Below are 12,518 nucleotides of genomic sequence, written 5' to 3' on the forward strand. Positions count from 1 at the left end.
TCAGCCTGCTTTCTCCAACATGATCTAGTGAGGAGGGAAAAGGACGTTGTTTGTTAGTACTTTAGATATGACTCTTTCGTCCTCTTTGCCACTTTATTTCCAAATGTTACACATCAGAATATGCTTTCCTTTTACTAATAATTTTCATGTACAAGATAAATTGGTTTCCTTTAATGACTCTTGGACAAGTCTACATCGTAAAGACATCACAACTTATATACAAATGAAAAATAGTTATTTATCACTTACTTTACCTTCTTCACATTTGATTTTATCAGTTAATTTTTTTTTGTTTTTCTTTTTTTAAAATAAAATACAAAAGCATCAAGTCAAATTCATAGACTTAATTATTATCTAGCTTCTGCCACATTCTTGTACTATATTCTGTTTAGGTAGTACAAACGAGGATAGATGTCTGATGGAGAAAAGTGATGAAAAGGCTGGTAGTAAGCAGCATGTCTGGAATTTCCAAGCAGCAACGAAGTAAGGAAAATAAGGTAACAGTGAAGAACAGCAGGTGAATCTCATGCCTGAAGTAAAAGGGAGTTTGTACAAAGTCAATATTTTCAAGCAGTAATTACTCAGCATAATGGACGTAACTATACAGTTTAGTTTATAGTAAACTATACAGTTTGTTCCTTACCTAATTTTGAGAAGAACTTTATGGACGTGGATGTACTTTCCATCCACTAGAAACTTTAGGTCTGCAGTTTCAGGGTTGTCAAATTCCTTCTTCAGTGACTGGGCTACTGTTAGATGGTCGTCAGGCTCTAGGATAAAAAGGGTAATTGATAGTGACTGGTAATACTGATATCACTCAAGACAACACCCTGTGGGTCTGTCAGCAGTTAACATTCTTAACAGAATTTTTCTGTAAGGCTAGTAAAAACTAACCGAACAAAAAAACATGCTCAGTATAAACATCCAGGAAAGCAAATAAGGGGCAGCTTTCAGTCCTTACTGGTTTCCTACTCCAAACAAATATGCCTCAGAAACAAAAAGCATGTCCCACCCCTCAACCTCACCTGTACAAGGCCAGAAAAAAAATATAATTAATAGTCTCAGAAGTTTAATAACGTGTCTGAGAGCAAATGTTATCAGTTGTTACTGGCTAAATTATTCCAAATAAAAGGTGCTGCTTATAATAAGATGCCCAAAAAGTCAATAAAACTCAGAGTAAGATTATCTGAAATATTCACATGAGGAGACGTTATCTTAAAGCAGAAGAGAACCATTATATATGAAACTGTCCAGTACAATACCCCTACAGGTAAATAACAGCAGTTACCAGTCTATTCAGAGTGTTCTTCCTTGAGTTATGGTATTAGGAAACATTCTTTGTATCTGTCTCTATATTCCTGTGTGTCTGATATGTATGTACATCCCACTGTGCATATGACACTTGCATTATAAAGTTAACAGGCAGCCTTGAAAACTGTCTCCACAGAAATTTTGATCTCCTGAACTGTTTTCAGGACTGATTCTGAACTGATTCTCCAGCATATTAGGTGGTCTTAGAGAACTATCTTTATTAGTATTAACAAAATAAAAACCTCAAACACCATTCTTAATCCAGAAAACATTTTTTCTCCTTACTAGAAGGATACAAATTATTGGTTTTGTGGAGCAGTAATAAGCCGTTCTCTCCAGAAAATTACATAAATCCTAGGTCCTGTAGCCTACCAAGTTATAAAGAACAATAGTAGTCTGCTGTAAATGGAAGCACCTCCACCACAAGCAGTAGAAAAAAAAAAAACAACACAATACACACACAGTTGAATACTGTTGCACTTGAAATTGCTCAGGAAAATGCTCAGGAATACATATGTATACCCAATTAGGACAATAAAAGCAAAAGTGCTTTGGATTACAGATGAAAGGATGAGGAAAAAAAGCAAGGAAATTGCAATAAAAATCCTTCCGAAATTATGATACTGCAAAACTACTGTTACTTCTTCTTTTGTACGATGTGGTTTCAGACCTCTGCTACCAAGTACAGGGATTTTAACAACCAATGCAAAGCTGAAGCTCTACTGTAACAGTTCGAAGGATTCTGCAGTATTCAGAGGTGAAGCCAATTTTCAAATCCGAATGCACCAGAGATCCTTTTATTTAGAACTCAGAACTGACAAACATGTTTACATGAATCAGCCACCTCGTTACCTGGGATTTTAGTGCAGTAACACAATTTACATCTAATTAGTATTAGACCAATATTAAGAATATTTATAATATCCACAGGAATTGAGCATATTTATTAGTTCTGATCAAGCCACCCAAGAAAATCCAATTGCTTCAACCTAGAGCGAACAGAGGTCTTTGGACTATGCCCCAAAACACGAATTTCGGGGAAGAAATTTCCTCAGGGCAGGATTCTCCACTGAATCCCCTACTCTCCCAAAGATGAAATAGGACTACTGGTATCAAAGTTTCCTTAGCCCAGCATTCAGAATGGATCACGGGAGCAAAGTGTGTTCAGCAATTTTCAGACAAAAGCATACGGCAACATAAAAGCAATAGCAAAGACAGTCCAGAAGTGGAACAGATGCATGATGCACTCCACACAGTTCAAATTACAAATGAACAAATTGCTGTACTCTAGCTTTTCGCTCAAGCTCCCAGATGACATCTACAGACAACCCCAAGCGTCTCACCTTTGATTAGGTCAGTGACTAGCAACTAATATGGAATTGAATTTGTAGCTGAAGAATGAACTTGAAGAATTTTCAAGAAGAAATTCTTCCCTCAGAGGGTGGTGAGGCACTGTCACAGGCTGCCCAGAGAAGCTGTGGCTGCCCCATCCCTGGAGGTGTTCAAGGCCAGGCTGGATGGGGCTTTGGGCAACCTGGTCTGGTGGGAGGTGTCCCTGCCTATGGAAAGCGGGATAGAACCGGGTGATCTTTAAGTGCCCTTCCAACCCAAGCCATTCTATGATTCTGTGATCTTCATGTAAATCAAATATCTGAGATCCAGTAACTTGCCTCTTCAAAAGCTCAGGTAATGATCACTTGTGACGTGCCTGGGATTCTAAGTGCCTGGGACCAATTCTGAATATGGGAATTTGAATCCCTCCTTCTCAGTAGTCTACTTAAAAGGCATCAAAGAAAGTTTCATGGCTCCTAATGACTCTGCACGGCTCCTTCATTTCTCCAAATTCAAACTCAGCTTCTCCATCCATGGTCATTGTACAGTAACATTCAATAGTTGCACAAGAAATACAGTATGTACCAGCTATTCAGAACACCATTCCAACAACAAACGCACACAAAATACACACACAAAAACAGAGCATTTCCCATAGAAATAGATCACATCAATAAAATAGACAATCATTTAGCACCGCCATCAAGCTTTACCAATTTTTATCATTCTATACATTTGTAATTCCCAGTATATTTTTTTGCAATAAACTAAGCTTAAGTTTCAAATACATGCACACCTGTTTTATGGAGTAAAGATTTTATTTAGAAAATGTCAAAACAAAAATATTTAAGCTCACCTACTGACAGAAGACGCCACATAACGGCAGGGGTAGCAAAGCAAGCAAACACATCGTCAGTGCAGGCAAAGTGAGTGAGGTGGGGAAGGACCACAGACTGGCCACGGCACTGGCCCCACATGTACACCTGGCCACTCTGGGTCTTGGCAGCCGAAGTGTGAGCAGAGTGGCAGGCTGCGATCTCTATAACTCTGAATTCACAGGCAGAAAAAGAACAAAAGCAAGTCACTGTCATAAGAACAAAACGCAGTGAAAAAGCTCACTACCTTCTGCATTTCCCTGGTGCAAACCCTCTCTGCAAGCACACATGCACTTCAGATTGCAAGAACATTTTCTATCGTACGTGGCAAAATTAAAACAGCTCTCAATGTTTCTTCAAACAGTGTGCACTCAGAAAGTTTCTTGGTGGAAAAGCCCCGTGGGTATAAGGAGCCGCTGTTGCAGCAGAGCACCAGGCCGCAGTACGCACTCTGCTCCCTCAAACAAAGCCACGAGGAGTTCCAAGTCGCTGCATGCCTTCGGTGGTGCTGCACAGTGAGGTGAGTTGCTGCATTAAGCTGTGGAGATGAGGTACTTGAGAAGATGAAGGAGAAAATGAGGTGTTGCCAATAAGAAAAATATAAAAGGTAGGTCTAGGTAAGTTTTTTTGTACTTTGAGTCATCATAGAAAGTTAATGAGAGCAAATTTTTTCTGCTTGTTTATAGGTAATGGTCATAAACTGACAATCTAAACAGATTTATTTTAATTAAAATACTATAGTGTCATTACTCATACCATTATTATTACTTACATATAACAGACTTTCATTTTGAAAATGACAAATTCAAACCAAGCAGAGCACTAAAAGCTGTTTCTAAATGTATTGAAGTTATGGTAGGCTATCTCAGTGATCCTAAAGTTGATTTAGGATTTCCTGACTCCCACTGTGTACAACATTACACAATCTGCTGCTTTGCAGCTTGAACTACAGCTTGTTTACTTGTTTTCCCAGCTGCCTGGGAAAAATAGCTGGGAAACAACTTGTTTAAAGCTGCATGTACAAATCTTGCAGGCTTCAGTGAGGTAATACTCTCACTGACACGAGGAATGCACATTCTGGCCAACTAAAGGAAAAGGCAATGCACAATATTAAAATGTGGTAACATTTCAACTGCAGTCAAAGTGTTTGGAAAAAAATCAGTTACATTTTAACACAAATACAAAGAAATAGCAATGTTCAAAACCAGGCCGTGTCTCATCACCACGAAGGAGTTCCGTCTTCCTTACAGTAACAAACACAGGCACATGTAGAAAGAGACATAATGATTTTCTTAATATTCACAACAGGAGACCACACAATCACCACTCAGTAGTACGGAACAGATTCATCTCTCAGCCCACATAAATACATGGCTTTGAATTAGCAATAGAAATAACTGCACCGCTACCCATCAAGGACTACAGTAAAGTATTCAATTGGTAAAAATCTAAGGTTAATTTTCAGGCAACAGTACCAAAAAAGAACAGATCCCCTTCTCTCTCCCCTGGGTTATGAGCTGGATTTATTAGCAGATATAACACAAACTGCAGATGTCCACTCTTCACCTTTTCCGTGTGTATTCCTTGTCAAATGTAGCATGTTAAAATACAATTTATATTCAGAGGCAATAAAGCTTTTATTGTTGACTTCAAACAATGAAACTACACCACCAAAGAGAAACTGCAATGAAGACCTCTGAAGTGCAGTGTGAGCTGAAGCAGAAAATGGCACATTCAAGCTCAGAACATTCAGTTTCTTTCTCAAGGGTGGTTATGGGGTGGATCCAGGCACTTTCAGTGAAAATGCAGATGAACCCATTAAAGAGGTTAAGATCGGAGGCAGTCTAGGCTGCGGTGACCATGCCCTGGCTGAGTTTGTGATCTCGAGGAACATGGGCCTGGCCAAGAGCAAAATCAGGACCCCGAACTTCCAAAGAGCAAAATTCCAGCTGTCAACAGACCTAGTGGATGGGATCCCCTGGAACACCGTCCTTAAGGACAACGGAGCTGAACAGAGCTGGCAGCACTTTAAGGATGTTTTCCTTACAGCACAAGAACTCTCCATCCCCTGTGTAAGAAAGTGGGCAGGGAGGGCAAACAACCGGGATGGCTGAGCCAGGAGCTGCTGGTCAGACTGAGGCACGAGAGGGAAATGCACAGGCAGGGGAAGCAGGGACACGTGGCCTGGGAAGAGCACAGGGATGCTGTCCGGGTGTGCAGGGATGGGGGCAGGAAAGCCAAGGCACGGATGGAACTGAGCTTGGTGAGGGATGCAAAGAATGACAGGAAGGGATTCTCTCGGTACATTGGCCAGAAAAGAAGGGACAAGGAGAGCGTGTCCCCTCTGATAAATGAGAGGGGAGAACTGGTAACGACAGACATGGAGAAAGCTGAGGTACTCAGCAACTTGTTGGCCTCAGTCTTCGCTGCCAGTCAGGCTTCCCACGTCTCTCAAGTTCCTGAACCTCTGGGCAAGATTTTGCTGGGGGAGCAAAGTGCCTCCCACTGCAAGTGAAGAGCAGGTTCGAAACAACCTGATGGAACTGATCAGGTACAAGTCCGTGGGGCCCGATGCCATGTGTCTCAGGGCCCTGAGGGAATAGGCTGATGGAGTTGCCAAGCCTCTCTCCATCCTATTTGCAAAGTACTGGCAGTCAGGTGGAGTCCCTGGTGACTGGAAAAAGGGAAACATCACTCCCATTTTTAAAAAGGTTGGACAGGAAGACCCAGGGAACTACAGACCAGTGAGCCTCACCTCTGTGCCTGGGAAGATCACGGAACAGATCCTCCCGGAAGCAATGTCAAGGCACATGCAGGACACGGATGTGATCCGAGACAGCCAGCACGGCTTCACCAAAGGCAAATTGTGCCTGACCAGTCTGGTTGCCTTCTATGATGGAGTGGGTGCATCAGTTGACAAGGGAAGACTGACCGATGTCATCTACCTGGACTTCTGTAAGGCCTTTACGCAGTCTCACATGACATCCTGGTCTCCAAATTGGAGAGAGATAGATTTGAAGGGTGGGCCATTCAGTAGAGAAGGAATTGGCTTGAAGGCCACACCCAGAGAGTGGTGGCCAATGGCTACATGTCCAGGTGGAGGTCAGTGACGAGTGGTGTCCTTCAGGGGTCTGTCCTAGGACCAGTGCTGTTTAATATCTTTAGCAGTGACATAGTGGGATCGAGTGCACGCTCAGCAAGTTTGCAGGTGACACCAGGCTGAGCGGTGCAGTCATACCCCAGAAGGAAGGGATGCCATCCAGAGGGACCTGGGCGGGCTGGAGAAGTGGGCCCACGTGAACCCAGTGAGGTTCAACAAGGCCAAGTGCAAGGTGCTGCACCTGGGTTGGGGCAATCCCAGCCATGAGCACAGACTGGGAGAAGAGCTCACTGACAGCAGCCCTGAGGAGAAGGACTTGGGGTTCTGGTGGACAAAAAGCTGGACAGGAGCCAGCAGTGTGTGCCTGCAGCCCAGCAGGCCAACTGCGTCCTGGGCTGCACCGCCAGAGGGGTGGGCAGCAGGGGAGGGAGGGGATCGTGCCCCTCTGCTCTGCCCTCGTGAGGCCCCACGTGGAGTGCTGCGTCCAGGGCTGGGCCCAGCACAAGGAGGGTGTGGGGCTGTGAGAGCGGGGCCAGAGGAGGGCCATGAGGGTGGTCAGGGGGCTGGAGCACCTCTCCTGTGAAGACAGGCTGAGAGAGCTGGGGATGTGCGGCCTGGAGAAGAGACAGCTCCAGGGAGACCTCTTTGCGGTCTTTCAATACTTAAAGGGGGCTGATAAGGAAGACGGAGATCAACTTTTTAAATGGTTAGGTAGTGATAGGGCAAGGGGGAACAGTTTTAAACTAAAAGAGGGATTTAGTCCAGATGTTAGGAGGAAATTCTTCACTCAGAGGGTGGTGAGGCACTGGAACAGGTTACCCAGAGAAGTAGTGGATACCCCATCCCTGAAAGTGGTTCATCCCTGGCTGGAACCAGATGATCTTTAAGGTCCCTTCCAACCCAAGCCATTCCATCATTCTATGAAAATTAAACTTTAACATACTGAATTTGTATGTCGGACAAATTTCCAATCTGTTCACATTTAGCAAAAGAACAATAGTAAAAATGATAGTCTGTTTCCTCAAAAAGAAAATTTAAAACATGCCATAATTTCATGTAGCTCTTCTAAACGTATGCCAACTAACGTCTGACTGCTAGAATGTAAGCATTACCTGTCCTTATCCACAATAACTGTTGTAGGGTAAGACTGGTTACTTTTATTCCCAGTACCTAACTGGCCATATGAATTGGCTCCCCAGGCATAAATCTGACCTTCATCTGTTAGCACTAACGTATGTGCACAGCCACAGGCAACCTGTAAGAAATAACAAAAAGAAAAATCTCATTTTTATGCAATATTAAGTTAACATAGACAGACGCGTGTTATGTTGTTCATTGATGTTATTGATTGTACTTCACTATAGTTGATAACAATTTTTAAAAATGACAAATACAGGTAAGATGATTAAATGGGATGCAAAGTAGAAAACTGACTTTAAAAGAAAAGGAATCTGTGAGGGAACCCACCAGACAATCTCAAGAGTACAAAAAGGAATAGCTAGGGATTGAGAAAGAAGGAAAGCTACATGACAAATATGGACAGTATGCTAAAAAAATGTGAGAAAAGGCCAACCAAGTCTTGCACTAACCCTGCACTATAAGCAACTACCCCAACTTGAATAGCTTACCACTGTAAAAACAAGTGAGGTCTCCCCAGTGCCTGACTACACAAAACTGTCCCCCACCTTCTGCCAGCTCTGCTGCTTATCTCTGCTGAGATAATTTACATCAGTGGAAGGAAACTCTCCACAGCTGGGCCTGAGGACCACCAGTGCCCATACAAGATAAGCAACAGGAGCAGCCACCCAAGAAGGAAAAAGAAGAGAGGAAATTTAATCTAAAACCAATTTACCTTGTTCAAAACTAGCTCATGTACCATTACATAGTCTGCAAAGCAGATACAGTGTAAGTGCATGTAGTCCACTGACATCCAGGAAGCATGAGATACGCTTTAAATGAAATAAATACTTAAGTGATTTGCTGATTGAATGTCTACAGCTTAGTATTATTAATGGATATCAAGCAAATGAAGTGGATGGAAATAGGATTTAAGGCAAACTTACTGGAATGCTCATACTATCTAAACAGGAAAATATACAGAGGGGAAAATATTATTTGCTTTATTATATTATTCTCCAGTAGGAACTGTTACCAGCAAAGCTACAGACTACATCCTAGGACCTGAATGTAAAACTATGTAATAAATGAGCTCACTTCAATTTCAAATTCAAATAATAATCCATAATTTATCTGATTAAATGTGATAATTATGATTCAAAGTTCAAAACACTCTTGCAAATTCTCACTAGCTTACAAAAACATTTTTCCTAGCAGAACATGTCATTTTCCTGGCAGTGTCCTCAGTGTCTCAATTTAAAACTTTCAGTATCAGTTCTGCACTTACTTTAAATATTTCTGATTGAAATATTCTATAAAGAAGTTACCGATTTGCTAGCAGCACTGATGGCAGCTCAGTTATTTGGTAGAGCGTAATAGCTACCCAAGTTCAACACCAACCATGAAATCATACCAACTGTTGACTAAAAGCAAGTGGGGACAGCTTGGTCTGACTCCAAACACCTGCTAGTGATTGTGGCTGAAGTGCAATTCTAAAAACGATATTAAGTCAGCCAGAAGGACAAAATACTAAACTGTAGCATTTTCCCAGAAAAAAAAGACAATCTAATGAAGAATGGAATACAAGTCTAAGACTTTATTAAAAATGACATTTATTAAAAATGTCAGGAAAAATATTTATTAGAAAGGACCAAGTGTTTCTAAATTCCTAGTCCTCTTTAAGTAAAATCCTGACCTCACTGAAGTCAATGGCAAAATGCCCACTTAACTCCACAGGGTCACAGTTTCTCAGAGGTTCATTTTAAGATACACGTTTTCATTCTGATTAAACGGCACTTTAAACAAAAGATTCGGTACTACATTCTTCACATACAGAACATTAGCATTTTTTCAGTTGTTCATAAAGGGTTTGACATGGAGCATCACACACGTACCCTCTGTACACGAATGCCTTGCAAGGCTGCAATTCGGCATGGCGTTGGCTGATTACCACTGCTGCCCAGTCCAAGCTGCCCATTACCATTGTAACCCCAGACATAGACCTTAATAACAAAAACAGGGATTTCAGCTGTTTGCTTGTATGTAATTCTTTTGAAAGCAATACAACTACTTCATTGTTCCCGTAATAATTTCTTCCAATATTTCAGGTTCCCACACCTTAGGATCTGTACTTTACATGTATGTGTATATATATATACACATACACACACACATATACACAAAACTTATATAAATGTACAGATACCTACATAATCATACATAAAAGAAGTATATATTTTTCTGCACCTGAAATGACAAATTTTGGATGCTTCATCAGTTAAAACTTCTAAGTGTACACTCATCTAAAATTCTAACCCTTCATATTCATCTTGCTTTTTAGAAGTTATAAAAATGGAAAGTAAGTGATTCATAGGACTGTTCCCCAGCACAGAGCAGATTCAGCACAAATACTTCCCTTTTTCAAAGAGCTAATTTCTCATTCGAAAATCTTCTAACACAGAAGAAAACATATTAAAACAAGTATAAACTGGAAAATATCACAACAGTTTGAGTAGACTATTAATGGTTTTGCAACAAATATAAGAAGGAAAATACTGAGTACTGATAATTTCAGTGACATATATTACACTGCTCTAATGCAGTCAGTAGCTACCTAGGTCTAAATTGAAATGCTTGGAGTGATGAATCTGGAGAGGACTTAGGCTGCCCTCAGTCTTCAGCTCATATGAACTAAAGCAGAAGGAACACTATATCCCCTTGATATCCTCACAATGGAGATTTAAAAAAAAAAAAAAAAAGTATGAGAGGGATTCAAGGTATATTGAGGTGGAACAAACATATGCAATGTACTTTTATTTTCTCTGTTTTTCTTTTTTTCTTGAGATAATGTGTATATATGGACACTGAAAACTAAGATAGTATTGACTGATAGTGATTAATGTTATCCCACTGCTGTCTTCATAGCAAAATAAAGTATTTTGTCTATACTAGAATCTTATATATCAAGAATGTGAGAATTATTCATTAATCACTACTTTCATTTTTGTTAATACATAATACTAACTCTAAAAATCAGTAAATTGCTGTTACAAAGTTCCTTGTTTCTACACACGAGAAAATCAAGCTAACATGAAATGTTGAATACACATATATAGCTTTTATGATTTAATCACAACATTTGTAAAAATCTGGCCTTCTGAAGTTTTGTTTGTTTGTTTGTTCGTTTCCTTCAGAACTGTATTTTCAAGCAAATTTGAAGTTTGATACCTGAATTCCTTCAGGAAAGCCAACTTCAGTAGTTGATACAAAGTAATAGTTGTTAAATGTTATGAGTAACTTCATAAACCAAGAAGTCGTAAGCCAAATATTAGTGAACAAATTTCTGTTTAACTTCTTTCTAAAAAAGAAGCTATAACCAGCACGAATAGGAAAATGTGCTTAAGTATGTGAGAATATGCAACATACATCTTATGACAAAGATTTTTACAAACAGTATAAGCATGTAGGTTTGAGGGATTCTGGAAATAAATACTGCTTCTCCCAGTGATCGTACATTACTGAAAGGCTTAAAATGACCCAAATCCTATAATACTACATACAATAAAATTCAGTCAGAAATTTCAATTAAAATTTCCTACCTCTCCGTTTTCCACCACAGCCATGGAGCACATCTGTCCACAAGCTATGTTAACTACTATTTTATTTTGTAGGCAGCTGGTAACTCTTCGAGGAATTGGTTGATTAGCTGTTGAGCCAGACCCAACCTGGCCTGAGTTATTATAACCCCATGTGTATACCTGTCGTAAAAGAATTGTCATCAAAGTAAGAGTTTATAACACACAGTTCTAAGTACGTATTCAAGAAAGAAGTTACATGCATTACCAAGTACATTTTGAGTTTGTGTTCATGTATTCTTTTAAGATCTAGGAAGACACACAGGTTTACAATATAATTATTTCTATCAAAACTATACCACTCACAGTATTTACGTATTCCATTCTTTAATGTTCCACCAACCAAAGTTAAGAGGCAACACAACAGCTGCAATCGTACAGAAGATTTGTTAGATTTCCACAGCCCAAAGCAGAGTGACTAACTGCACACAAATGGCATCTCAAAGTAAATGGCAATAAAACTGTTTACTTCACTGGGTAAAACTCCTGACATGAACATGATTTAAATTGACATCAGTTTTAATGCCATTAAGCATCTACAATAAGGTATAGAATAGGAAGAAATGATAATTTCTTATTACAAGCAGACGTGGCACAAAAATCCATGTCCTGCATGCACTTCAAAGTAGATAGACTAACATATTTTCCATTTTTGCTAAACATTTGTGTTGCATCAGCACCCTGAGGACAGAAAGCACAACCAATGCACTAGGTGCTGTATGTTTTCCAGTTTCTCATGTACAAAGATTTCATTAGGAGAAAAGAGAGATTTATTCTAGCTTTTCTCACCTCTCCATCAGATGTTAACACCATAGAATGATGAGAGCCACAAGCAACTTCAACGACTTTCTTGTTCACCAAGTTAGTGGAGACTTGACAGGGAACCAAACCATGATTTGTTGTACCATTGCCCAACTGGCTATAAGCATTATGACCCCATGTATACACTTCTCCTTCTATAATAAAAATGGAAAAAGCTGTTTTAAAATCTATTTTTCCAATGACTACATAACTTGAAATTACGAACTGAAAAGTCAAATTCAGTAACACATTATACATATTTAAGTATACATGTGCCCTTTTTGTCACCTAATCCCATGGACTATCCCAATACTATCTTCTCATAGTGTTTACCACAAATCCAAAAGG

At 40.0% G+C, this 12,518-nt stretch overlaps 1 protein-coding gene across 3 annotated transcripts in view; it reads right to left on the reverse strand.

Annotated features, from left to right (window-relative positions):
- The window catches only part of LOC118251391 (RCC1 and BTB domain-containing protein 2), a 33,938-nt gene that overhangs the window by 7,003 nt on the left and 14,417 nt on the right, over positions 1-12,518 (reverse strand). For 2 of the 3 annotated variants that reach the window (XM_035553447.2, XM_035553448.2), the window contains exons 5-10: positions 12,159-12,325; positions 11,334-11,492; positions 9,630-9,737; positions 7,731-7,873; positions 3,500-3,690; positions 644-770 (exon numbers count right to left, since the gene is read on the reverse strand). In XM_035553447.2, the coding sequence (XP_035409340.1) occupies positions 644-770; positions 3,500-3,690; positions 7,731-7,873; positions 9,630-9,737; positions 11,334-11,492; positions 12,159-12,325 (895 nt within the window). Of the gene's footprint in view, positions 1-643; positions 771-3,499; positions 3,691-7,730; positions 7,874-9,629; positions 9,738-11,333; positions 11,493-12,158; positions 12,326-12,518 lie in introns of those variants that run through there. The other variant, XM_050708403.1, reaches the window with a different exon arrangement.

Source organism: Cygnus atratus, chromosome 1 (genome assembly GCF_013377495.2).
Source record: "Cygnus atratus isolate AKBS03 ecotype Queensland, Australia chromosome 1, CAtr_DNAZoo_HiC_assembly, whole genome shotgun sequence".
In the NCBI taxonomy this organism is placed as follows: Eukaryota; Metazoa; Chordata; class Aves; order Anseriformes; family Anatidae; genus Cygnus; species Cygnus atratus.